At 42.7% G+C, this 27,984-nt stretch overlaps 1 protein-coding gene across 1 annotated transcript in view; it reads left to right on the plus strand.

Annotated features, from left to right (window-relative positions):
- The window catches only part of DPYD (dihydropyrimidine dehydrogenase), a 646,991-nt gene that overhangs the window by 32,709 nt on the left and 586,298 nt on the right, over window positions 1-27,984 (plus strand). The window contains exon 3 of the mRNA XM_025193285.1: window positions 2,257-2,339. Coding sequence (XP_025049070.1) covers window positions 2,257-2,339 — 83 coding nt within the window. The remainder of the gene's footprint in view (window positions 1-2,256; window positions 2,340-27,984) is intronic.

Genomic DNA, 27,984 nt, shown 5'->3' on the forward strand with positions numbered 1-27,984 from the left:
TTGTCTGCGAGCTGGACACTCCCGCGTGTGTTTTTTTTTTTTTTTTTTTTTTTTTAAGTGCTGGGTGGTTGGGTTGGGTGGGGGCTGGGGCTGGGGCTGGGCAGGACAGCCATGGGGGCTTCTCCCGTGGTTCCTCTGGCTGTGCCTGCCCCTGCCCTGGTGGGGGGAGCCATGGGGGCTATGCCCTGTTGCTGCTTGCCCTGCCAGTGCAGAGAGGACGTGATGTAGCCACAGTTTGCTCCGGGCGGCAGCAGTTCATAGGCCCTGCTCCCAGCACTGCTGCACCCACATCAGTGCTGGGAGCGGGGGCTCTGCCCTGCTGCCGCTTTCCAGCTGGCATGGGAAGGCATAGGATGTGGGCACAGCAGCACTGGGAGCAGGGGCTATACCTTGCTGCCGCTTGCCCCCTTCTGCCTGGAGCAAGTCATGCCCGCATCCTTCTCCTGCCATGGCTGGGCACTTTGACTCAGCCCCAGCCCCAATCTCTTCCTCCTCCATGCCCCTTCCTTCCCCCCAACCCCAACAGACTTCCTAGCTGGAGGCAGCTGTGTCAGCTGCCTGTTTAGTCTATGGCCAACTCTCCGAAGCGGCCAAATCTTTGCTGAAGATTTTCTAAATTAATTCGGATGCTTTGAATCGATTCAGAGCTTTTAATTACTCTCCTGATTTGATTCGGATTCAGAGATTTGGTCCCCAAATTGGGCTGAATCTCTTCTGAATCGAATCAGCTACTGAAGCTTCGCACAGCCCTAAAAATGATGCCTTTTGGCAGTAAGTGTCACTGAGATGGAGTTGCACCAATGAATGGTAGGGGCTAGAGATGAGATGCCTCAGAAAGGTCTAATGGTCGCTTCTTGTCTAGTGCTTTGTATGTTGTGTAATCACATAGGCTTCAGTGAAGTGAACATAGTTACATGATGATTGTGATTCCAACTTGGTGGTATTTTACATTTTCTTTCAGCAGGTATAAATAACGATACAATTGCATGGCAAAAGGGCCTACTGCTTCCTTTAATATTAGTATGTAGAAAAAAGGTAGTAGTTAAGGATTAACAAAGAAGCCTATTTATTTTATTCTCAGAACATTTGTTGATATTTTAACTTTAGAAAACTGGGAACCCTGAATTTGGGCAAAAATAAAAATCAGTTTATCTGATATCTTCATAAATCAACTTTTTATATTTGCTACAATATTCTGATATGAATGGAACTGGGAATCATTAATTTGTTCAGACAATACTGAAAGCGTTGTACAGAATTTTGAAGAATTGATTTATCACTTTTAAATTCTGACTTTTGTATTTCAACTTGCGATGCTTATGCATAGGGGTCTACTTAATTTACAGTTTTGCAGTTTTTGTGGGACTGGCATTGTTTGCCATCTCGAGGAAATATTATATTGGCTGTGATTTCCCACGAAATCAACCAAAAATACCTGCCCCGCATATTATTTATGTAATCTGCTGTTTTAGTGTGTCCCAATGTTTTACACTCTACAAAGACAATGCGACAATCACGGGATTGAGAGTTACTGTCTACTAGTGACGTAGACTAAGTGAAGGCACCAGTCAGTGAAGTGAAAATGTTTCTAAGGTTAACATTAATTAGTATTTCTAAACTTTTTGTAGAACGCTACATATAATAATTTATGTTTAAATAAGTTACAATTTATATTGTATATAAATGTTATTTATACTAGATTTAAATTTAATATTTAAATTATAAAAATATGATAAATTATATGATATAATTTACTTTCTGTGGAATTTGCTGTTAATTTATATGGTGTATTCCTTTCTGTGAAGTGTGGGGCTGCTGGGAAATGTCTTTGAAATCAGGTCTTTGTACCCTGACCAAACCACAAAAATTGCTTTGTCTTGCCGCGAGTTAAGTAGACCCCTACTTATACATTTGCCCATCGTATCTTGTGGTGGTTTTGTAGTGTTACTTATTGCTGAGGAAGAAAATGTTTATTCTCCCTTCAAAAATAAAAGTAGGCAAGCATTCTGTATATGCTATCATAGAACATTGATAAAAGGATTTCCATGACAACCATATCATAAGCTTCATGCTTACTTTGTTAACAGTTCACAATGTCATTTTTAATGATGCCTGTGCAATTAAAGGCAAATGCATAATTTGTGTGAATATATAATTAATATAAAATAGTTGTGTCTGCAGTACAGTGAGTATGGATGATTTGTAGTACAAAAATCCTACTTAAGAGTCTAATGTAGATTCTTCCATTTATTACAGAACACTGAGAAACTAGAAAATAATTTTGATGACATCAAGCACACAACTCTTAGTGAGCGAGGAGCACTTCGAGAAGCAGTGAGGTAAGTCTGGGTCACCATAGCAACAGTCACAGATGTGGTAAAGAAAGAGTCATTCTTCATTATTGGGGGAACAAATGAGTTCATTGCCACCATTCAGCTCTATTCTCTAAGGTATTAATTTGTCAGTGGAGAGGCTTCCCTTGAGGCTGTACTTTGGTTTTGAAGCTGCATAAATGTTAAGCCTCACTGCACAGTAAAAAACGTAAATGTTTAATTTGTTACTTAAAATGCTTAAGGGGTGCCTTGTTTTATATTTATACTAACTGTATGAATGAATGAAAATATTGTTCAACTAAATTGTGTAAGTGTTAAAGAAATTGTACAATGGTGCTTAAACAAGCCTGTATTTGTTCCTAATTTGGATTTAATTTTTCTATGCATAAGTGACCTATGCTGCCTTTTTTCTGTTAGACTTGGATAAAGTTATATTACTGTACTTTAAAACCAAATTATTTTTTGGTTTGGTAAACCATGCATTTTAAAAATGTTTCCAGGGCTCGTATGCTGTAGTTTTTTTTGTATTTTGCACATTCAGTATCTGTCATTACAAGATACTAAATGTGTGTGTTACAACAAATTTAAACCAGCCATCAGCTGGGTTGCTTTCTCTTACCCTTACTCACATTGTTTGATACTGTGCTTCAGGAGTAACTGTATTAGAGTAATGGACACTAGTCCCAAAGAAAGGTACTACACAGTGGGCACACCTACATGTGCATATTAATGTGGAACAATAAACTGTGGTGCATATTGTGCCAGAGTTTGTTGCTCCCAAGTGCCTGCGCTTACATGTGCTTCTGGGACTGCAGCACATTGAGCCAGGTTGGAGCAGCTCTGGCTGGCTGGCAGGGGGCATAGTGGGGCTCAGCTTGCCAGCCTGGGGTTGCTTCAACCTGGCTCAATGTCCTGTGGAGGGGTTGGCCAGGGCACAAGGGTGCTTCAGTATGTGGCTATCTGACAGGCAGCCCCCACCCTGAAAAACTCTTGTGCCCACCCAGTGAGCTGGATCACTATCTACATGTGTGTTGCTGTGCACGAAAAACTCCGTCACAGGATAGTACTTGTGTAAGTACTAGTACTAACAAGTATTAACCTGTAACTTATTAGTTTCTTGTGGCATAATAGGGCCGCACATGTAGATGCTGAGATGTTTACTGTGGAGCTAATTAGGCAATAAATGTCTCATAGATGCACCCAGTAAGATGATAGGTGCCAGAATTGCCCCCCCTGATTCATAAAGTATCTTTGCAAAATCCTTTGGCTATGTTTGGAGTAATGTAAATGACAGTGGTCACCATATGACCTCAAGCGAGCATAAAAAAGTCTAAATTGCACTTACAAGTGATTGAAAGCGGGGTAAAAAAGAAATGACTACTAGGGGATTTAAATAGGCTCATAAGAATTCATTCATTAATTGTCTGTCAGAAAGTAACTTTTCAATTTGGGGAAAATGCTGCAAAAAATGGTTGCAAATCTTCTTGCAAGCAAAGCCCAACTATTTATTGGCATTCATAATTCCTTTAAAATTGGGGGAGCAGGCTTTTATTTGCAATTGTGTTCATGATGCTCATGCATACTGTGAATGCTAGTTTGAATAACTGTTCGTAAGGGTGTTTCACACATGAAATGCAGTCCTGGCTGTTTTGAAAGCTGTTCTTATTACTTGCCAACAAATTCACTCCTGTCTGAATATTTTTCACCTACTGGTGTTACAAGTAACAACACTATTGTAATTGAAAGTTTAGAAATAAGTTGCTTCACTCTGATTTTTCATTTTTTTTTACCTTATACACAATGTGCTATCAAGTGCATAATTAGTTTTGTTCTTCCTATGTAGTCATTCACTTTCCTCTGTACATCTAGGTCTTTCATGTAGCAACAGGAGAACTTCATTTTTTGGATATTTTCTTCCACTGAGAAGTGTGGCACAGATCACAATATTTCTATTCTTTCTCAGTGTAGAAGCAGTTTTCATACAGCTGAATTCTCTTATGTGTTGTTATGGAGTTAAATAAAAGACTGTTAACTTATATTAATAATTTTTATTTACTCACACTTGAATGACTAATTAAATGAAGACTTTAGCCTGTGTTATGTTGTCGCAAGTGAATAAAAAGTATATGTGGCTCAATATAAGATATCTATTGTGCAGGGTACCACACTGCTCTGAAGTCCCACAATTGCAGATCTCTGAGATAGTTGAAAGATTAATAATATGACAACACAGGCAGAGAGCTCTATATTAACTCTATTCCTCTGTGCACTGTTTTGTTCCAGAAAACATATGGTGGGGAGGGGAAAATCTTGTGCTTGAAGTGTAGCCTGACCCCATCTATTTTTGATGACCATATTCAAGAAAGGCTAGGGACAGAAATCACGCACAAACTGGTATAAATGATCAGAAACCAGCTCAAATTTGTAACATAACAGAAGTTCAGTGCACATAAACCACTTTCAGAATGGACAAAACTGCTTTAGGATAAGCTTGGAGGGACGTAATAGCAGACTTAATTGATTTTAGTTAAATCAGTTTATTGAACTTCTGTCCGAGATCCCCTCAAAATTCAAGTTAACTCAGAGCCCCCCAGAATCCCAGAATGCTTTGCACTTTCCCCAAAAACCTCCCCTTGCAGGGTTGGTGGGCTAGCTTTGGCCCAAGCTGTCTGCTCCAGCTGAGCAGGGAGGCATGCTGTAGTGCCCTCCAGCTTCTGGCCTGGGCCACTGCAGGTACGTGGCTGCATTTCCAGAATCAAAACTGAATGTCTGTTCACTTGCTTATTTGTTCAGTTTAGACTAACCTGCAAAGATTGAATCGATTCAGCCTTGGGTTTTTTTGACTGTCTGTACTTAGCCTAAGAGATAAAACATCTCTGTGCTTGAGAATCTTCTTATGTTTGGGATAGATGAGTGTCTGCAGGATTCCATGTTTGATGAAGCTAGTAGTAAAGTTTTCATTGACTTGACTGGAGCAGAATCAAGTCTGAGACCATGTTAGTTATTCATAATTATGTTAGTGCCTTTTAAGAGTCTGCTCCAAAGCTTTGAAGTCCATGAAGTTTCACTGACTCCAGCAAACTTTGAATCAGTCCCTGAAAATTTATTTTGGCATGCCTGTTGGTGAAGGGTACAGTGTTCTCTCTCAAATACGTTGGAAGTTCCATGTTTTGGTGGGGGAAATATGTGGGAGCAGGCTTGCACAATGCATAGAGGCACTGAAGTTCTGTGGCCATTTTAAAAACAAGACAGCTTGATTTGGATAGCTAGGCAGAAACATGTGGAGCTCAGTTAAGTCTTAAGTTTAGTGGGAAGTCTGCCCAAATTCACTCTGATTTCCCAGAATGGTGCTATTGGTCTGCCAGATGAGAGATACAATGAACATTTTTCCTTAGTGGTTCAGTTTGGAATTAGCCTTCCATTTTAACTTTCTCTTTCAAAAAAGCACTCAAGTTAATATAGTTTTAAACATGCTTCTGGGATAAGAGTATCTCGCTACTCTGCATAAACAAACACTAATACTCAAAAGAGAGTCTTTTTTCCACCACCCCCCCACCCAGAAACCCAATTGATATTTGAAATAGGAATGAAATGATAAACATGTTTCTCATTATATACATACATGTATTTTTAAATTGTAAAAAATATATTCTCTTCAGTGCTTTAAAAAAATGTTATAGCATAGAAATTTCCTCTCATTCTAATTTGCATATTATTTTAGACCTTGAGTGAGATAATGAGCTGCTAATAGTTAACATTATTCAGGGTATAAGGATTGGTGTTGTGAGAATTTGGTTTAATTTTAAGTACACATAATTGAAGTGCTGCTTTATGATTTTAATGTTTTGCTAATCTTGTTAATAAATAAACCATTGTGGATATATGATCATATTTTAATGTAGTTGCAACGCTTAAATAAACCATAAAAGTAAATTAGTTTTTGAATCAATGTTTTACAAGTGGGAAACTAGTGGTTTACATGTTCTGAATAGATATAGTTCCAGTTGGTGTTTTGTTACAGTAACTTGCCAGAAAAAATAGTATAGATGTACATATAATGTCTGATTGTGTATAAGAACATTAAGCCTCTGCTAAATAGGGTTCAATTTGTTGTTATAGATCCACTATAAAAAAGCTGAATCCTGATCCCCAATAAAATTGCTTTGTGCCAGCCTAAAAACGCAGAGGAGATTCCAAACTATCTTTGGCTGCTGTATAGGAGTTCCTGTTTGGAGTAGAATTGCCACAGCTGGCTCTGTGTTAAGTCTCTTGCAGCTTCTACGTGGTGGCATGAGGAAGGGCCTGAGGAGGGGAAGGAGTGCTGCCGTGCTTATATGGCTCTTGCCTCAGAGAGTGAAAGTTTAAGCAGACTTTATTAGAAATAAGTTTTATTAGAAATCTGGAGGAAATTGAAAACCAATCATTAGGCAAAGGTTAAAGGAATATGCAGTAAACACAGACTTTGTGGCAGGAAGGTACAATAAAGTCATGGGTAAATTTCAGAAGGAAACAAATGTGTATGGTAGGGAAGGGAAGATCCTGTAGTATATCCCTTTAGTTTCTGCTGTGTACAGGATTCTGTATTGAGTTAGAAACACTTTGTGGCTGGGCCCTGAATTATTATATATCTGAAAAAATCCTAACATGCTTTGGGGCATTATGGATACTTACTCAAGTCCAAGATGAGGTTCCCCCCCCCCCCCCCCCCCAGTCAGCATGCAGCAGGGAGCCTCATCTTGGATTCGAGTACTGGCCCAGTGCAGGTGGCAGCTCAGCTCTGGGTTTGTTTTTGGGCTCAGGGCTGAAGCTTGAGCTGGGCCAGCACCTGCTCTGGGTTGGGATGGCTCATTTTGGTGGAGAAGGGGGGTTCACAACAAGGGGGGGGCAGAAAATGGGGGAGACGCATGTGTTCAGCTTGGGGGATATAATGGGGGACTATGCAGCCTGCCCCCTGCTACTGCTTAACTTCTTTTCTAGCTCTTGTCCCTCCTGCACTGACCTGGCTTGGCCAGGGGCTGCCATCACTTCTCCCTAGTTGGGATGGCCTTGGTCTGGGTCATAGCTGCTGCTACTGCTGACTGTCTCAGAGCTGAGGCAGAGCTGGAGCAGAAGGTAAATAGGGTGGGGGTCTTGAGAATATTATCAAAAATTAATTTTAGATTAATACATGAGTGAGTGAATGAATATGGTTTCAAACATACCCAGTCTGCTGAGAAAAAAGCCTTGAGAACAGGAAGATAAGAAGAACAAATAAACCATCTAAGAGAAGATAAAAAGCACAGCAGACTCCCTGTCTCCCTGTCTCAGGAGGTTGTAAAACAAGTGATTCCTCACTATCCATCCATCTGCATACCTAAGCTATGATGTATATAACTAAAAGACTGTGAGTTCAACTTAGCACCGCAGCTCAACAGCAAAAAGATGATTGGCTAAGCGGGTTGTTTGGGACACTGCAGCAAAATCTGCCTAAACAAAGTATATAAGGAAAGTGAAGACTGGGCCTCGATGATGTTATATGGCATCCACATCAACTCAGGAAAAAACTACCGGCGTCCCTCCCATAAGATCATTGTATCCAGAGGCACCGCAACTGGCCATCGTGACTAAACCTGAGCACCAGTGGATTGGCCTGTGTGTATGTATGCATGAGTATGAATGGTTTTAGGTAAAGCATTGTTTTTCCCCACTAGATCTCTGTGTGTCACGCAATAAAGATCTTGGTTGCTGAACCCGTGCATTGGTCTTTTGTCCAGCAGGGGGGCAGTGAGTTGGAGGGCAGGTATGACAGGTCTGGGACAGGAATGGGGGGGCAAGGGGCGGGAGAAGGCATGGGCATGAGGGGCAAGGGGTGAAGGGGCAGGCTGCAGGGCAGAGCAGGAGGTGGGGTCCTGGCTCAGGCAAAGGGGGCAGGCAGTAGGGGGCCACATGGTAGGGGGCAGGCAATTGGGGGAAAGGGCAGGGGGGCAGGCATAGGCATGGTAGAGTTAAGAGATAGGGGAGCAAGGGGCTGGGGGCTGGCCCCTTGCCTCTGCTGCTGCTTTCCCCACTGCAGCTGGGGGAAGGATACATTTAAGATGACCTTCCACTAGTTAGATTCTGTACATGGAAAATTATAACACAATTGTAATTTCCATGTATAGCATCTAATTAAAAGGAGGGGCATCTTAAATTTGAAGTCATCTTGGATTCAGATAAATATGGTAATAACCAGTCAGGCATTACATCTTGCGTAAGTTTTTCTAACATACAGTGAGTCAAGCATTATTTTGATCTTTTTAGTCTCCTTTGAGAAATCTTTCATAGAGAAGGCGGGGGAGGGGGAGGGTGGTATTCATTTATTTGCTTTTAAAAAAGATTTTTTTTTTTTTTGCCAACAAAGATAACATAGCTTATGATGTCAGGTAACAAGGTGTTAAAAATAGTATTAATATAAATATCTGCATCCTAATTCAAGCTGAACACCCACCTTCAGTCTTTCTGAAAGGTGCTGTCATAAGGGTAGGTCATGTCTTGGGAAGACTGGTGACTGAAGAATAAAACCATGATTTTTTGGTGGGGAGGGGTAGTACTGGGAATGGTTTTTGATAAATTAGCTTAGTAAAAGTGATGTAGAAACCATTCTAGTAATTCCTGAGCAAGAGTGGACAGAAGTTATCCTCCATCTAGCAAAAAAAAAAATATTGAACAGGATGGACTTTTTTTAGCTTTATGCCTTTGGTTTTCTCTTAAGAATGTGGAAATGAGGCTACACCTGTGGTTTTCATTCTGATATTATCACTAACAAGTACCAGCTCCATTCATGCTATTGTCTTAGCATCTTTTTGAAGAAGAGCTAATAGTAATCAATGGGCACATCTACATGTGCACTAGGGCAGTGCGAAGCTTTGGTCCCTGATTTGATTAGGTGGAGATTTGGCCTGATGTGATGGCCGAATCTCTGAATCTGAATTGAATCAGAGGACCATTTAATTTCCTCGAATTGAATCAGAACACTCCAAATCAATTCGGAGAGATCTGGAAAGATTCGGAGATTTTGACATAGAGACAGCTTTAAATGTTTTTTCTACATACGTCTAGGTAGCAGGTGGCTTGTGAATACTGTGATGCTGGGGTGCATGGAGTGTCCCACAGAAGTGTGGGGGACTCCTCAGCGTGCTCAGTAGCAGACCCGGAAGTGTACCAGAAGCACTTCCAGTCCACTTCTGGGTCCGCCAGGGAATGCACTGGGCTCCCCCCCTATTCTCCTGGCTTGGCGATTGGTGCCTCCTGTGTTTTGGGGGGGGTACCCGGGGTCCCCCTGCAGCTGATTGTCGAGCTGGGAGGGTGCAGGGGGACCCCCCAGTGCACTCCCTGGCAGACCTGTAAGTGGACCAGAAGTACTTCTGGGTTCACCGATAAGCACATGGAGCACATCACCCTAACACTCCTGTGGGACACTCCATGAACCCCAGAATCGCAGCGATCATGAGCCGTACCTGCTACCTCAAGGTATGTAGAAAAAACTTTTAAAGCTGTGTCTATGTGTGAATCAATGATTCTCCAAATCAGCATTGAATCTGTAGACTTGGATTTGGCTGAATTGAATCAGGGACAGTGATCCAAATCAACAAATTGAATCACTGTCCCTGATTTGGACCGAATCTGAATCGAATAGGGCCCGCTTCACACACCGCTACTACATACCTCTAAGTAGCAGGCAGCTCATGAATCCTGCGATGCTAGGGTGCATTGAGCATGCTGGGGTGCCCCCCAGTGCCCCTCCCAGCTTGGCGACTGGTGCCTCCTGGATCTGGGGGGGGGGGCACCCGGAGTCCCCCCGCAGCCAACTGTCGAGCCAGGGGGGTGCAGGGGGCCCCCCATGCACTCCCCGGCAGACCCGGAAGTGGACAAGAAGTACTTCTGGTCCACTTCCGGGTTTGTTGCTGAGCACATGAAGGGCCCCCTGTGCTCCTGCAGGATGCTTCATCTGCCTCAGCATTGCAGCATTCACAAGCCACGCTGGTACCTTGTGGTATGTAGAAAAAACATTTAAAGCTGTGTCTATGTCCGAATTGCTGATTCTCTGAATTAGTATTGAATCTTCAGATTTGGATTCGGCCAAATCAAATCAGGGACAGTGATCCAAAGCAACAAATCGAATTGCTGTCCCCGATTCAGGCTGAATCTGAATCCAAATTGAATAGGTCCCACTTCGCATACCCCTTGTTCCTATAGCTCGGACTACATCACCATAGCTCGTTGCTTCGGTGACGTAGTGTCTCATGTAGATGTGCCTTGTTTCTTCAAATTTAGAGTCTGGGATATAGCTGATGAATGGTGTGTAGGGATGGCTGAAAAACAATGATTCTCTTTTGCACAGCATGTTGAGGATTCAGAAGTTTTTGTTGTGATATGGAATGGAAATAAGACCTTTTGAATTTTTTTTGTGAAATTAACAGACCTAGTCCAGAACAGCCAATAACCCAGGAAGTAGAATGCTTACCTGGAATATGGGAGACCCAGGTTTAAATCCTTGCTCTGATTTCAGAGCAAGGTCTCCCACATCCCTGGTGAGTGCTCCCAACCACTGTACTGCAGAGTTGGTGGGAAGGAAGGCTGGAAGATAAAGGAAAGCAACAATATCAATGCTTTCCCTCCTGAAAAGCTCCATATATCCTTTGATGGTGCTGTGACACGGTGAGTACAGGTCACCATCATAATAAGCCTGCCCAACTCCCAGCCATGGATCTACAAGTCTCAAATGGCAGCGTAAATGGAAGAAGATGATAGAATTTCAGTGGCTGCAAAGGTGAATGAAGACAGCAGCAGAGGTCTCCAGTTGTCTTGGCCTTCTTGCCATTCGATCAAGGTCCCATTCTGTCAAGAACTATGTGAAAGCTGATGTGCAGCAACTTTTCCATAATAAAAGAAATCATGTACAGGTGTAAATGACTTTTCCAGCACATTCTTCAAGTCCTTTGGTGACCAGCTAGTGATGATGGAAACAGAATTGTGAGATCTGGAAGCTCTTGGCTATTAACTGGCACAAAGATGGCAGTTACAAGAAGGTTATCTAGCACTTGGAGCCAGGAGTGTGATTAGGCAGCTTGAACTGTGACTGATTAGTCTTCTTTGGGATCTGTTCTGCTTACTCCATGTGGGGAGGGGGATAGAAAAGGTGCTGCAAACGTAGTCTTCATACTCTTTTCCTGACTGGATAACTGTATCCAGGGGGATCACCTTTACTGCGGTTGAAATCAATGAAGATACTCAATCATTTTCAGGACCTGGAGCATCAGGACTCTCATGGATAATCCTAATAATAATACTCTCTTCTGGAAGGATAAACAGGAAGGAGAATGCCAACTTTATGGAGTTTGTTTTGCCATTAACAATGAACTTGTAAGCCAACTCAATGAGTTCCCTATCAGAATTAATGAACAATGGGAGAATGTCAGTAGCCCCTTCAAGTCCACCATCATCAGCACCTGTGAAGACCACTTGTATTCTCTACCAGGAAACATTAATACTGATTAAATAAGAGTGACCAGGTGATCCAAGAGTTCATCGACTGCAAGTGCAAGACCTTTTGTGCTTGGCAGAATGACATTGAATCCAAGTAAAAGAAACTCACCAACAAGGCAAGGCAGAGGTCCAGAGGAGGAACTGTGATATGAAGAACAGATGGTGGGAAGATGAGGCGAAGGAGATTCAGTATCTTGCTGACAACCATGATATGCATGGTTTTTTCAATGCCACCCAAGCCATCTATGGTTTGAGCACCCAGAGACAAACTTCTTTGAGACCTAAGGATGGAGAAGACCTGATCAGGGAAAGGGGAGCCTCAGTGCCTGTTGGAAGGAGCATTTTCAAGACCTTCTCAATTAAGAATATATTGTTGATGAGATTGCTCTCAACTCTATCACACAACATCCAGTCAGAGATGATATTAGAATCCCTCCAACCCTTGAGGTGAGGAAAGCCATGAAAGCCATGGTGGGTAGGACATGTCACACCCTGAGGCTCCTCCATGCACCTAGACTTCCCTGCTCTGACACCAGTGGGGTCTCCACCCTAATGGAGCCCATGGTTCTGGCCTCTACCAAAATGGAACCTGCGGTCCCTGCCCCTACCTGGGCGGGACCCATGGCCCTGGCTCCCGCTCAGACGGAGCCCCTGGCTTCATGGTGAGGCTGCCTAGCAAGAATTCAGACAGCTGAGTTTGGGGGCACTGATACCTTTCCTTGTGTGGTGTGCCCAATGGTGGAGGCCCTGGAGTACCAGATTAGGAAACTCCAAGCAACGGTTCAGTGGCTGTGCTCCATTAGAGATGTGAAGCAGGAACTGGACTCTTACTTTCAGGCCCTCCACCCAATGTCTGATGACAGTGTGGTGGAACCAGGGAACGAACATGAAGTCCATCCTGGGGTTGCCTGGATGATGGTTGTCTCCGGCCCAAAGAGGCATGGCACCAGGGTTACCACTGCCTTGGAGCTGCACAACTGCTTTGCACCTCTCACATCAACTGAGCCAGCCATTCCACCAGCTCCAGCATGTGAGGATGGAGGACTACCAGCACCTGCGCCTAGAAGAAGATGCAGGGTTATCGTGGTGGGTGACTCCCTCCTTAGGGGGACAGAAGGAACAATCTGTCACCCTGACCCCCTAGCCCATGAGGTCTGTTGCCTGCCTGGAGCTTGTGTCCAGGATGTAACAGAGAGGATCCCCAAACTCATCCAGCCCTCTGACCACCGTCCCATGCTACTCATCCATGTGGGCAGAAATGATACAGCTTAGAGCAGTCCGGGCCGGGTCATGCATGACTACAAGGCTCTAGGGGCTGGGCTCAGGGGCCTGGGGGCGCAGATAGTTTTTTCTTTGACCCTCCCAGTCACAGGACGTGGGCTCCGGAGGGAAAGGTGTATCGGTGAGGTGAATAGAAGACTCTGGAGATGGTGCCATTGCGAGAGGTTTGGCTTCTTTGACCACGGTCCGCACTTCAGAGAGAACGAACAGTTGAGAAAGGATGGCCTCCACCTCACCTGGAAAGGGAAGAAACTCTTCTTGTCTAGAATGACTGACCTTCTTGACAGGGCTTTAAACTTAAGATGGCTGGGGGACAGGCAGTCTATTAACAGTTCTAGCCCAGGTCATGTCAGCTACATTACTAATAACTTGGGCAGTTCAAGGGAACTCACTCTGATGACAGCCCAAGGCAAGGTCCCTCCTCACCCCATAGGGGACCATTAGGCTTCTCATGGCAGACTTAACTGCCTGTACACGAATGCCAGGAGCTTGGGAAACAAGCAAGAGGAACTGTCCCTTCTCCAATGTGAAAATGACTATGACCTTGTAGGGATAATGGGGACATGCTCCCAATGCATGATTGTCATGGGGGACTTCAACTTACCTGACATCTCTTGGGATGAACACACAGCCAAATCTGACAGGTTGTGTAGCTTTTTTGCTTGCATTGATGACCTCTACCTAGTGCAGGAGGTCTGTGGACCAACTAGGAGAGAGGCATTGCTTGATCTGGTCCTGGCCAAAGGGGAGGACCTGGTGAGCAATTTGAGGATCGAGGGGAAGGTTGGTGACAGCGACCATGAATTGGTCAACTTCTCAGTTCACTGAAGAGCAGGCAAATCCCTCAGTAAAACAGAAATCCTTAACTTTGTGGAAGCTGACTTTTGCAAACTCAGAGATTTGGTCAGTCAGGCAATTAGAGGCCATACCCCCACCTTAGAAAAGGGAGTACACAAGGAATGGTCATCTCTCAAAAACATAATCCTTGAAGCACAGGGGAAAGCCATTCCATCTTGCAAGAAATGTAGTCAACGGGCAAAGAAGCCTTCTTGGCTGAACAAGGAACTGTTGGACCTCATTAAACTCAAAAGTGAAGGCTACACCAGTTGGAAAACTGAAAGCATCACCAAAGAGGACTACTCAGCACTCACCCGCACCTGTAGAGAGTGGTCCAGAAAAGCCAAGGCACAAACAAAACTCAGGCTAGCTACAGGAATCAAGGACAACAAAAGTCCTTCTTCAGATATGTGGGAAGTTGATCAGACTAATGGAAGGCAAGTGTCTGAATGCCACCCAACATGGCTTTGTGACTGGCAGGTCTTGCTTGACCAACCTCATCTCCTTCTATGACCAGGTAATGTGTCCTGGACAAGGGAGATGATGTGAATGTCATATATCTGGATTTCAAGAAAGCCTTTGACCTAGTTCCTCACGATGTCCTCATGGTTAAGCTGGGGAACTGTGGCCTTGATCATCTTATGGTCTGATGGCTAGGTACCTGTCTATGGGCTTGGACCCAAAGAGTATTAGTTGATGGGAGCAAATCAACGTGGCACAGGGTGACCAGTGGAGTCCCTCAGGGCTTGGTACTTGAGTCGGTGCTCTTTAACAACTTCATTAATGATCTGGTTTCAGGAGTCAAATGTGAACTGGCAAAGTTCATGGATGACACCAAATTATGGGGGAGGGTGGTCACACTGCAGGACAGGCTGGGGATACAGGCTGACTTGGACATGCTTTCAAGGTGGGCTGACCAAAACCTGATGGCCTTCAATGTAGAGAAGTGTAAGGTGCTGAACCTTGGTAGAAAGAACCTTCAACATACTTACAGGCTCGGCAGTACTATGCTCACTAGTATCATGACCGAAAGAGACTTGAGGGTCTTGATTGACCACAAAATAAATATGAGCCACCAATGTGATGCTGTGGCTGGCAAACCAAACCAAACTCTGTCATGCATCCACCAATGCATCTCAAGCAAAACTAGGGATGTCATCCTCCTGGTTTACTCGGCCCTGGTGAGACTGCAGCTGGACTACTGCATCCAGTTTTGGGCCCCCCATTTCAGGAGGGATGCGGAAAAGCTTGAGAGAGTCCAGAGGAGAGCCACTCGTATGATCCAAAGCCTGGAGAGCAGGCCATACAAGGAGAGGCTGAGGGACTTGGGACTCTTCAGTTTGGGAATGAGAAAGCTCAGGGGGGATTTGGTAGCGGCCTACAATTATATTAGAGGAGTATATTTTGACCTGGAAGAACAGCTGTTCACCAGAGCGCCACAAGAGATAACAAGGTCTAATGGCCATAAACTCTAGGAAGGCTGATTTAGACTAGACATAAGAAAAAAGTTCTTTATGGTGTGAGTGTCCAGGGACTGGAACAGAGTCCCCCCAGAGGTGGTGCAAGCACCTACTCTGGACTCTTTCAAAAAACATGTGGATATTTTCCTTCCTGGGGTCACTTAATCCCAGCTGACTTCCTGTCTATGGTGGGGAGTCTGGACTTGATGATTTCACGAGGTCCTTTCCAGCCTCTAATGTATATGAAATCTATGAAATCAAGCAGATGAAGAATGACAAAGCACCTGGAGCTTATGGAATCCCTGCTGAAAGCTTTAAGTGGGGGGAGTGAAGCTCACATCACAGCTCCATCCCCTTAAGGATCTGGAATAATGAGGAAATTCCAGATGACCTCAAAGATGCCATGATCATGACAGTCTTCAAGAAGGGAGACAGGTCTGACTGTGGAAATTACAGAGGGATTGCCTTGCTGTCTACTACAGGAAAGATCATTGCAAGAACCTTCCTGAGCCATCTCCTTCCACTTGCTGAAGACCTGCTCCTGGAATCTGTGTGGGTTTAGAGCATCAAGGGGCACAGCTGACACACTGACACCATCTTCACTGTTTGTGAGCTTCAGGACAAATGCCAGGAGCAACAGTCAGGAGGATCCTTCTGAAATATGGATTCCCACAGAAATTTGTCACCATTCTTTGTCTGCTCCAAGCGGTGATTTTTAATAACAGATCTATCACAGATCCCTTTGAAGTTAAGATGAGAGTTAAGCAAGGCTGTATCATCGCTCTAAAATGCTTCTTGATATTCCTTATTGCAATACTATGTCTGACCATCAACAAGCTTCCAGCTGGAATGGAGCTAAACTACTGAATGGATAGTAAGCTGTTTAATCTCAGCTGACTCCGAGCCAAAACTAAGACCAGCCCAACCTTGGTCATTGAGCATCAGTATGCTGATGATGCTGTAGTGTGTGCTCACTCACAAGCAGATCTTCAGGCAATTGTTGACATCTTTACTGAGGCATACAAGAAAATGGGACTGATGCTTAACATTCAGAAGACTAAGGTCCTTCATCAACAAACTCTTAATGAGCAGTCCCTAGGTCTGGTAAATTCAGATTCATTGTCAGATTCTGGAGAATGTTGAATATTTCTTGTACCTTGGAAGCCATCTTTTGCAGATGACTGACTTCGACCAAGAAATCCAATATCACCTTAAAAGTGTAAGTGCAGCCTTCAGACACCTGAGGAAGCAGGTATTCAAAGATAACAACATCAGTTCTGAAACCAAGCTCATGGTTTATCAAGCATTCATGATCTCCACCTTATTGTACAGACTTGAGATGTGGATAGTTTACAGGAGACACATCCAGTTGCTGGAGAAGTACCATCAATGAAGGTCCTTTGAATCCAGTGGAAAGACGGACACACCAATATTAGCATCCTTTCAGAAGCAAACACCACAAGTATCAAAGCGATGATCATCTGACATCAACTTTGTTGGGCTGGCAACTCCCAAAGCAAGTTTTATTCTCCCAGCTCAGTCGAGGCATATGCTCAAGAGGAGGGCAGAGAAAGCACTTCAAAGATGTCCTCAAGGCCAACCTGAAAAAAAATTAACATTGATATCAACTGATGGGAGACTATTGCCCAGGACTGCCCCAAATGAAGGAAGAGTCTGCTGCAAGGATCTCAGTACTTTGAAACCTTACAATGACAGCAGGAGGTGTAAAAGCGAGAGCAACAGAAACAGCTGGTCACAGACCAAATCAAGATTTCAGAGCTACTTACTCTACATGGAAACATGTGCCTGAGTTGCAACGTGGAAACATGCCCAATCCCAGATCAGCCTCATCAGCCATCTTTGGACTCACAGATAAAGTAATTATGGGACACAATCATCCTTGACTGCAAGGCATTGCCACTGTATTTGTTATATGCCATTCTTTCTGCAATGTGAAAGAGGGCTAACTGCCAATATAAAAGGGAAGAGAAATGGTGGGGACAAGGCTGGTCAATTTCTAGGTCTTTTAATGGTGCAGATCTTTACAAAAACCTAAACAGGAAATTTGTTTTGTGCTAGACAGACTCATTAGAGCAGCATTCGGCAGGCTTCTGCTGGCATTACTGTCTCCATTACTGTGGGTTGGAAGCCTTCATCCTCCTCCACCTCTGAGCAGCTACTTGCCAGATTCCCAACCCACTGAAGCAAGGGTAAGCTCAGTCCCAGTGGAGCAGTAGGTTTCTGCTAAATTACATGTGCAGAAATGGGAGATAATTTTGAAAGGTGATCAGTTTTCTAGTAATGGTGCTGTTTCATCACCACTAGTAGCAAAGTTTGCTTATATGTGAAGGCAAGGGAAATGCTGACCAAAATCAGGACTTACCTGGGATGAATCAGACCAGGGGGCTTGGCCAGTATTTTGTGTGTGTGATAATAACTTTGATGTAGTCCTATAACTTTCCTCAGCTTTCTAAGAGTAGAATGTTTTTGGTTTAGAAATCCTTTTGATAAGTCTGTGTTTCTGTGTTATTGCCACTTCAGCCTCGAAGGATTTAACTGGAAATCAGAGCTTCAACAGTCAAGTGGACCCTGGGGAAATGTTGATGCATTAACTGGGAGCACTATGTTACCAGTTTCAGGGTCTGGGTAGATGACTATAGGGACCCAGTGCCCAGGAGGTGTGTAAATATGTGGGTCTGTTCCAGGACTTTTACTTTATTTGTAGAGACCCATAGCTAGGAACAGGCGATCAGTCTTTCTCCAGCCCCATGGGGCGTGGAATCCACCTGTCAAATCCCTCCTGCTTCTGTCACAACAGAGTGGTTTCCACTTAGTGGGGCAGGCTTTGCCAAGCTATGTTGCATAGTTTCTAAAAAGCATCATAGAATATAGAGTGGACCTACAGCACTAGACTCTTTTCTAGTAATATGAGTTCTGCAACAGAGATTAGAACTTGTATTGTCTTCATAGACTATTTAAACTGCTAGTTATTACACAGACAATTTGAACTACTGGATATTTGATTTGCTATTTCAAAAAAACTCAGTATAGTTTTGAAATATGGAGAGCACATGTTTTCTAGTTCCAATATAATTCATGCTGAGTATCTTGTCATTGCATTCCTACAAAGTTTATCTCTAGTGCTTTAGAAAGTGATTGTGCTGTCTTATATATATTTAAAGTATAAATCAAGAAAACTATAAAATGTCTTGTTTTGAGCTTGATTGTGAGATTGATATTCAACAAAACAGCCTAGTTTGTAATACCTTGACAAGAAATGTTGATGTTGCTTTCCTAGTTTATATGGGCTTATAAGCTTGTACAGGCTTATATACTGTTGCACCTGTGATTTCCAAAATGTTGTATATAATTTTTGATTTTTCATTTGGGAATTTTAATTTACTGGTAAGGTAAATTGGAAAATATGCCTGTCCATTAAAGAATGCTATAGTGGGGGGAGTTTACAGAGATGCATTCTTCCCCTTGAACATTCTTTCATTCACTGTCTGGAATAAAGTAAAATTCTGTAACTTTAACTGATCTAAGGTTTTGTACAAAACACAATCCAGGCTGGCAGTTATAAATTTCTATTGAGTTCTGTGGAATGTCATATGGTGAAATGCAGCTCCCTTTGCGGCATAGTCTTATTTCTTTGTATCAAAGAACGAAGCTGCATCCTATAGGGTACCTAGGGAATAAATATACCCAGGAAGAAAACAAATACTAAGTTTATGAATTTACAAGTATTCAGGGGTTTTGAAATACATATCTTAAGACCTTATTATCATTGCTAGTCATGTATGATGTGCCAGTGTGTTTTACTTATTTAAAAGATGTTTATATGTAAACTATTCTTGCCAAAAGCTGGAGAGGATATTTTCGTTATGCTGCCTCTGTTTGTGTCTATTATAATGATGAATAAATCCTCAGAACCTGGTCCACGTATTGTAAACAAATCGTTATTGGGCTTGAGTGTGCCATTCATAGAGGAATACCTTGTCCGGAAGAGAGGAGAGCTTGTCTGGAATTTTAGGAGGCGAAATCTGTTTCTGCTTTTTGAATTTAGGATTAAAATAAAATTGGATGAGAGTCAAAATGTTGCTGTTTAGCAAACTGCAGGAGGCAGTGTCTGATGTTGGTGGTGAAAGAGATTTGTGAAAACCACTGTGGCAGATGGCTTACCATAAAGACTCCAAAGAAGATATACAGTGGGTTTAGTGTCATACTTTTTCAATTGCTGATAACCACTCATATGCAAATTTTTACAGCAGAAAAATGCACTGAAACAACACAAGAGTCCTTCATATACTTCCCTTTATTTATTTATGGGACAAGATTTTTTTTAGGTGCTTCTTCATTTTGTTTTCTGATAAAAATTATGACCAGGGATAAGAGATCTGCATTGCCAGAGGAGCTACGTGCAATATGGACTAGCAGATTTTTGGCTGTGGTCTTGTGAAACACTTCTTTTGAAAAACATGTTATGGCTGAAAAAAGAGTTGTGCGTGTTTTGTTTTTAATATGGAGTTCAAAATTGCTTTTTCAATTGTATTTCATTGTGAAGAATGAAATACACACACACTTCACCCCAAAACATAGCGTTTTAAGTATTAAAACCTAATTTCATGCTTCATAAGCTTGGATAGTTTGACAGTGTGTAACCCAATGCACGGACAAATGAACACATACTCTGGTATAATTTACATTGGATTTGGATACCAGTATAATTTATGCTGGGATCAGGAACAGAGAGCCATGCATCTCTCCTGGGGTAGTTAATAGAGTACTCAGCTTTTACTCTGTCTTGCTGGTATGCAGTGGCTGGGTGGGTAGTGACAAGCAAATAATAGCTTATTTTCTTTTAACTTAGTAGTCTGTCAACATCTATGCCAGGGTAGCCATTTGCTAGTATAATTTATACCAGTAAAAATCTATCCTGGATACTTTTAGGGGTAATTCAGCATGGGTGTAGGTGAAGTTACCTGGTTTAAGGGTTTGTGTTGTCTATTCACTATTTTTATACTGGTACTGGTATAAAATGTTTTGTTTGTTCTTATCCCAACATCCATTCAATGTGGCACTTTTCTAGTGGTCTCTGGATCATGTACAAAAGTTAAACTTATTAGAGCTGCATGTATGAATATCAGAAGCTTGGAACAGAACTCAGTTACTCTAAGAGGGGGAACATTTTCCATCCACATGATGCAGCCTTTTGAATCAAGGTAAATCTGCCCTAGCTGGGGAGTTTTACCAGGTTTCCAAACCAGGGATAAGGTAATTTTTTTCCTGAGATTGCTGTTCCTTTGTGTGCAGTCATCTACAGGCTTTTTGCCTTGAGATTTCAAAGTAACTGTTCATATAGTTGTGGCCTAAATAGGGCATTTTAGTTCAGGCAGTAATGTTTCTTGCTGCTAGACCCAGAAGCTATGGCTTCACTCTTCACTCCCTTCAACCTGTCTCTTATGTTAAAGCATATGTACTGAAAATGGAAGTAGATTCTTACAGTAACATTTAATTTGTGTGCTGGAAGAAACCAATTCTTTAGCATTCTTACTTTATAATTTGCATGCTTTCGTCCTGGTCAGTCTTTATTTCATTTGAGACCTAAAACAAAACACTTTTTTTGCACAGTTTTCCTACCTTTGTTTTTGTGGAGCTTTGATTAAGCTCTTGATTAAGCCTTGATTTATGTTAGTGGTCATGCACAGGTATTACGGTTTCTACTGAGTGGATCACTGCTGTGGAAGAGGCTGGGGGCTTTGCCCCACTGCTCCCTTTGCTTCATTCCTGGAGACCTATTCCTTGTCCTTTTCCCCAAATTGGGTTCTCCAGCTTGGGGAAGGCACAGGAGGTGCATCTACACGTTCATTAATGCGCTTTAGGTAATGTACATTAAATCTAGTACCTCCATTGTGAGGTACTAGAAAAATGTGCATTAGCCTATTTTAATGCACATTAGCTAAAGAGCACACCCTTTTTTCTTGGTGATGCTGTAATAAACATTAAAAAAGGCTACTACACATTAAAACACATGTCTAGATGCATCCAGGGAGGCTTTCCCCACTGCTCCATTTCTTGCAGGCATTGGGAGGAGTGGAGCTAGTCCCCAGAGCAGGATTCAGGCTGAACGTCAGTAACTGCTCCCTCTCCCGGAAACGTTTCTAGCAGTGAAAATTTCTGAGAAATTTCTTCTGCTAGAAATGAATGCCTGTTTGTGGCCAGTATCTGCATATGTATTTCTTTTTACAGGTTTGGGATATAAATGAGTAGGGCATAAAATCAGAAGAAAAGCCAGGGTACCAAAAGAAGTACAAAATGTCACTATTCATTCAAATTGCATTGTTACATCCCGCTTCTGTTTGAAATTGTCATCACATCTATTTTTAAAGTGCTTAGTCCATTATAGGCTCTACGGGTTTTAATGCTACTCTGGAATGTTGGTAGATAATACCTATGCAGGTGTTTTATGCACTGTGGCTTTCTCTACTACTCAAGAGAGTTTTTAATATGCTGCATGTCATGGGTTTTTACTTTATATAAAAAGGCAAAGCAGGGTGTCACCTTTATAGACTAACTCATCTATAACTCTGTCTAGCTTTAGAATAACAAAAGTACATCTAAGTACATCTCTGTGTCATGCAAGTCAGAGCTCATCTTCAAATTCAAAGTAGTTGTCAGGGACCCTAGCAGGCAGCCCAGCCTGGGCTCTCTTTGTCTAGGCAGTCACACTTGCATTGGGTCTTTGGCTGACAAGCTCTGTCCCAGCTAGTTAATCGGCTGGCATCCTGATTAGCTGCTGGGAGCTCAGGCTCCCCACTTATTCCCACCTGTAGCAATAGCCACCAGGCCAGCCAGCAGTTCTAACCCAGTCTGGTGCAGCAAGTCTCCTGGTTGCTACACGTTGGTTTTCCTGGCTCCTGACCCTGGTTTGGCTCTGCTCTGGACTTTGCCCTGTGCATTGTCCCTTGGATGTGGTAACTTGGTATTTGACTTCCACATCCTGACCCTGAACCGTGTCATGGACTCTACCCCTGGCTTTCCCTTCGGATTTTGTAAAGTGGCTCCTGAACTCTGACCCAGCCCTTGGCCTCAGCCTCAGCAGGCTAACCATTAGGCTAGGTTGCCTATGCCAAGGTCCCTTACAGTAGTAGTTTACTTATAAGTTAGAACTGTTCGCAATTTTTTTTTTAATAATCATCTGTTGATTTGTGATTTAGGTGAGAAGGTTTGGCTGCATGCTTCATTTTTTTCATATTGTAGGGTTTCAGATTTTATATGCTGGTCCAACTACATGCCTCAGTATTAATCAGCTACTCCCTTGAAGGCTTCCAAATTTTAAATCCCATTTGTCTGATTTGATGCTATTTGGGAAAGCCATAAAAGAACATTTCACCTTTCTATTAAAATGAAATCACTATTTTATTGAAAATCAACTTTTGATGTGTCATATACAAAAGCAGTTGAGTGGGAAGCAGATTTATTGTTAATGTTATACATTTTCACTAGAGCTGGTTGGAGATTTTTGGCTGGTACGGTTTTCATCAGAAATGCTGACTCAGTAGAATAGAAACTTCTGGCAAGGACCTGTTTTCTATTGAAAATATTGTTGTAAACCAGGTTGGCAGGCAAGTTCCCTGCCAGCCAGTCGGTTAGTGAGCTGCCAGGCTGCCCTAGTCCCTGTTTGCCAAGCAGCCTGATTCCTTGAACTATTCAGCTTCTTGCTTGCCCATCTGGCGGATGGCCCAACTCCCTTGGGCACGTGGCTTATAGGGTTTTATAGGCTGCTTGCTCCTTAGCTGGATTTTTGAATTTTTTAAAAATTCCAGTTCCCTGGAAAAATGTTCACGCCCTACCTCTTTATTTATAGACGGATATTCTGAGTCCTAACAACTAAGATTCTCAAAGTTTCCTAATCAGTTTACTTGCGTAACCACCACTTGTAATTAAAGGGAGCGGCATAATTAAATGGCCTAAGTGGCTGTAAGAATCTTAAGCTTTTCTTACTTGAATGGAGAAGAATAATATACTTCTGTTTAGAAAATGTTCTAAGAATATGTGGGATCCCCAATATCCATGGTTCCTGTCCTCCTTGCTTCCAACTGACTGTAAGTGTAACCTTATGATAAATTTGCTTTCGATTTGCCACTAGGTGTCTTTTGAAGTATATAAGAACCTGGATTCTTCACAGTGTTAGATTGTTTAGTGTCCTGCTAAGATGAGGATTTGTGAAGTAACTTGGGGCATGCAGAATGAAAGCACTACTGATGTGCTCGCTGCTTGCAGTCGCTTCTATTTCAAAGGGTGCTGCTCCTCCAGTCAGCTGGACAAGGCTGTTGATGAGCTCCACCAATCGTTATTTAAGAGATGATGCAAAGGAAGCCACTCATACCATATAATGTACTTTACTGATTCTATAAAACCTAGGTTCTAAGTCAAAGAATTAAGCACTATTTCCGCCACTTTACCCATTAACTAATGAAATTGATCAAAATATTTTTTCTGTTGTTCAGGAGATCTGGGTATTTCAACTCTTTAAAAAAATGAAATTGGAATGACTTTTTTTGTAGAATTTGAAATTCTGAAAAAATGTCATTTTGGACATTTTGAAATATTTAGGTTGAACTGAATTGAAACACTTCGTTTTGATTCAGTTTCTAATTACATTTCAAGACTGACAAGAAAAAACGCAGTTTCTTTTGGAAAATTCCTGACTAGTTCTAATTGTTGCTAACCATTTGATCCGTTTGAATACATAAGGTACTGATAATATAATTCTGTTGAAAGAATCTAATTATAATTCTATTATCTATAATAATTCTATTATCGTTTTTTTGCCTTTAAGACCTAATAGAGGACCTATAAATGTTTATAGGTCTGATAAGGTACTGATAAGGTATAAGGTCTGATAAGGTATAGGTATAAGGTATAGGTCTCATAAGGTACTGATAATATAATTCTGTTGAAAGAATGCTAGTCAGCCTAATTGTATAACACCTGATAGAAAATACAATGGAATTTATTATAATTATAGTGCTATACTATAAATTGTAAAATCATTGACTTTTACAGCTCTTGTTATTTTAATAACATTGTGAGAGACTATTATCGTTTTTTTGCCTTTAAGACCTAATAGAGGACCTATAAATGTTTATAACTAGTAATTGAATGCTGACACAATATGGGCACTGGTCAGAAGGTTGAGATGGTCTCTGTCCTTTTGAGTTTACCATTTAATACTATTTAAAAAGAGTAAAAAGTTTAAAAATAATTAAATGAATTAAGTCTGTTATAGGAGAGAACTTAAATGGAGGAGACTTTTTTTGTGAAATGTTTCTCTGTTACCTTATGCCAGTCAGGAAAAATGGGCTGAAGTCTTCCCTGCTGAGCTTATAAATCCAGGAAATAATCTAATTCTCCTGGTGAACATTTAAGTGTATTGCCAACCCACCTGTCTCCTCAGAAACATGCAACTCATTACTTTACTTGTAGGTGGCTTTCATCATTCAGAACGTATGTATGGGGACATTTCACACCTCATTCCTTTAGCTGAAAACTTCATGGCAGTTGCTGCTATTTTTAAGCCTCATTTCTATCTACATAAACAGAGTCTCTCCCCTCTGACATAATTAATTGGGTGGGAATTTCTCTTTTCTGTACAACATGATAACTAGGTACATACCGTACATACCCCAAATTACTTTATAAATCCGTTATACTCAGTCAGGCCATGCTATTGGATTTTCTTCAGTGAAGACTATATTATGATGACTAAGGGTTATATTACAGTCACTGTAGACTTTTGGATATACCTGAGCCCTGGCACTGTAATGCTATCAATCACAGTCACTCAGACTGTGTCTTTTTGCTAGCTGTATCTGAGCTGGCTGGTTTAAAGTTAACTCGAATAGCATAGAATCATAGAAAATCAGGCTTGGAAGGAACCTCAGGAACTCATTTAGTTCAACCCCCTGCTCAAAGCAGGACGATCCCCAACTAGATCATCCCAGCCAAAGCCTCGTCTATCCAGGTCTTAAACGCTGTTAGCCTCCGCTTTGGAGCCAATCTGTGGAGAGAGGCGTGTCTGCAGCGTCTCTTCCCCAGCCCCACCGCCCCCCTCCTTGCTCCAGTGCTGTCATCAGGATGGGAGGTGGGAAAAGGCAGGGGAGGGAACTCTGGTCTGGGGTTTGCCCAGCCTGTGCTGGGGTGGAGGTGGTGGTAGTTTGGAGTCCCCTGAGGTTGGGGCTCAAATCCAATCCCCCCCCACCACCTCAGCACAGGTCGGGCACACCCCAGACTGGAGCTCCCTTCCCTGCCTTCTCTCACCTCCCATCCTGAAGACAGCATGGGGCAGGGCTGGGCTGCATCAGCCCGGTCCTGCTTATGCACAGGAACAGAATTTAGTGAAGGCACTTTGCTTTGGAGTTCCTTCATCTGAACCCTCATTAAATGAGTTAATGTGTGACATGATTGGGTACTTTTCATAGTCATAGAAAATTAGGGTTGGAAGAGACCTCTGGAGGTCCTCTAGTCCAACCTCCTGCTCAAAGCAGGACCATCCCCAACTAGATCATTCCAGCCAAAGCTTTGTTTAGCTGGGTCTTGAAAACCTCCAAGGATGGAGATTCTACCACCTCTCAGGGTAACCTTTTCCAGTGTTTTACTACCCTCCTAGTGAGAAAATTATTTCTACTATGTAATCTGAACTTCCCTTGCTGCAACTTGAGACCACTGCTCCTTGTTCTGTCATCTGCCACCACTGAGAACAGACTAGCTCCATCCTCTTTCAAACCTCCCTTCAGGTAGTTGAAGGCTGCTATTAAATTCCCTCTCAGTCTTCTCTTCTCCAAAGTAAATAAGCCCAGTCCCCTCAGCCTGTCTTCACAAGTCACGTGCCCCAGCCCCCTCACCATTTTCATTGCTCTCTGCTGGACTCTCTCCAACTTGTCCATGTCCTTTCTGTAGTGGGGGGCGCAAAACTGAACACAGCACTCCAGATGTGGCCTCATTAGTGCTGATAGGGGGGAATAATCACTTCCCTTGACCTGCTGGCCAGAATCCTACTAGCTGCCTTGGCAACAAGGGTATGCTTTGGGTTCATATTCAGCTTATTGTCCACTGTGACACTTAGGCCCTTTTCTGGAGAGTTGCTGCTTAGCCTGTCACTCCTCAACCTGTCACGGTGCGTGGGATTCTTCTGTCCTAAATGCAGGACTTGCACTTATCTTTGTTGAACCTCATGAGATTTCTTCTGGCTCTGTCCTTCAATTTGTTGAGGTCTCTCTGAATTCTACCCTCTAACATATACCTACTTCTCCCCCAGCTTGGTTTCATTTGCAAACTTGCTGAGGGTACACTCCATCCCATATTTCAGGTTGTTGATGAAGAACAAAACTGATCCCAGGACCCCTGTGGCACTCCATTTGATACCAGCTGCCAACTAGACATTGAGCCCTTTGAGCCCAATGAGCCCACCAGTTTTCTATCCACCCTATGGTCAAGAATACTGTGGGAGACTGTATCAAAAGCCTTGCTAAAGTCCAAGATATATCATGTCCACTGCTCTCCCCACATCTATAGGGCCAGTCTTCTCATCGTAGAAGGTCATCAGATTGGCCAGGCATGACTTGCCCTTGGTGAATCCATGCTGTCTGTGAGAGCTACGTTCTCTGCGGTGTAGACATGCTAGAAATTGAAGTGCAGTTTCAGGAGAGATGTATAGAGTTGTCTTTCTATCAGTACGTTTCAAAGACATTCTTACCGACTCATCAGACTTATTCCCCAAGTACCCTGGAATTTGAGGGGCAGGTTAAGAGTGGGCCTACACAGTAAAGGTATTTTATGAAGCAGTAGTAGGTGTATCCATGCTAGCTTTTGGCTGGCTAGGATGGTTAACGATAGCAGTGATGATGTGACAGCATAGACTTTTCAAACCTCACCACAACCTGAGACAACAATGTGTAGGAACTCCACAAGAATACTGTCCTTTTTTTTTTTTTTTTTACCCTATTCAGAAAAAGTCTACTGTTTCTCTTTTTCATACATTTTCTTCAGTTATTCTTGTCACAACCCAATGATTTTAGCCTCGGCATGGTGGAATTTTCCCGCCACATGAGTCTCTTGCACAGCAAAAGTTTTCTGCTGCAACAGAAAACCCCGGTGCAAGAGAGTTCACGCCATTCGCATGCAAATTTGTGTTCCGCTATTGGCCAGTTCTAAATTATTCCTACGTGGCGGCTAGTAATTGGCTTGCTGGCCGTATAAAATTTTGTGCGACTTCCGCCCAAGTCGGAGAACTTTGAGCATGCTGCAGAGTGCCTCTAAAGATATCTGACTTGCAGCTGAGCTGATCGATAGCCTGATCACCTATCGATTCTTCTCCCCGTTGCCGAGCGCAATCCTTCGACGTACCCTTTCCCTGCCAGCTTAATTTGTGGACGGATTAGCTGGCCTGAGCCTTGCCAGCTAGAGCAACTCGTGGAGTTGTTTAAGCGACCGGACCACCTGCGTCGCGGCTACTAGCGGCGTAAGTAAAGTTTTTGCAACCAATACGCTTTGTCTGCCTCTCCATT

This window comes from Alligator sinensis, unplaced genomic scaffold (genome assembly GCF_000455745.1).
Source record: "Alligator sinensis unplaced genomic scaffold, ASM45574v1 scaffold647_2, whole genome shotgun sequence".
Taxonomy (NCBI): Eukaryota; Metazoa; Chordata; order Crocodylia; family Alligatoridae; genus Alligator; species Alligator sinensis.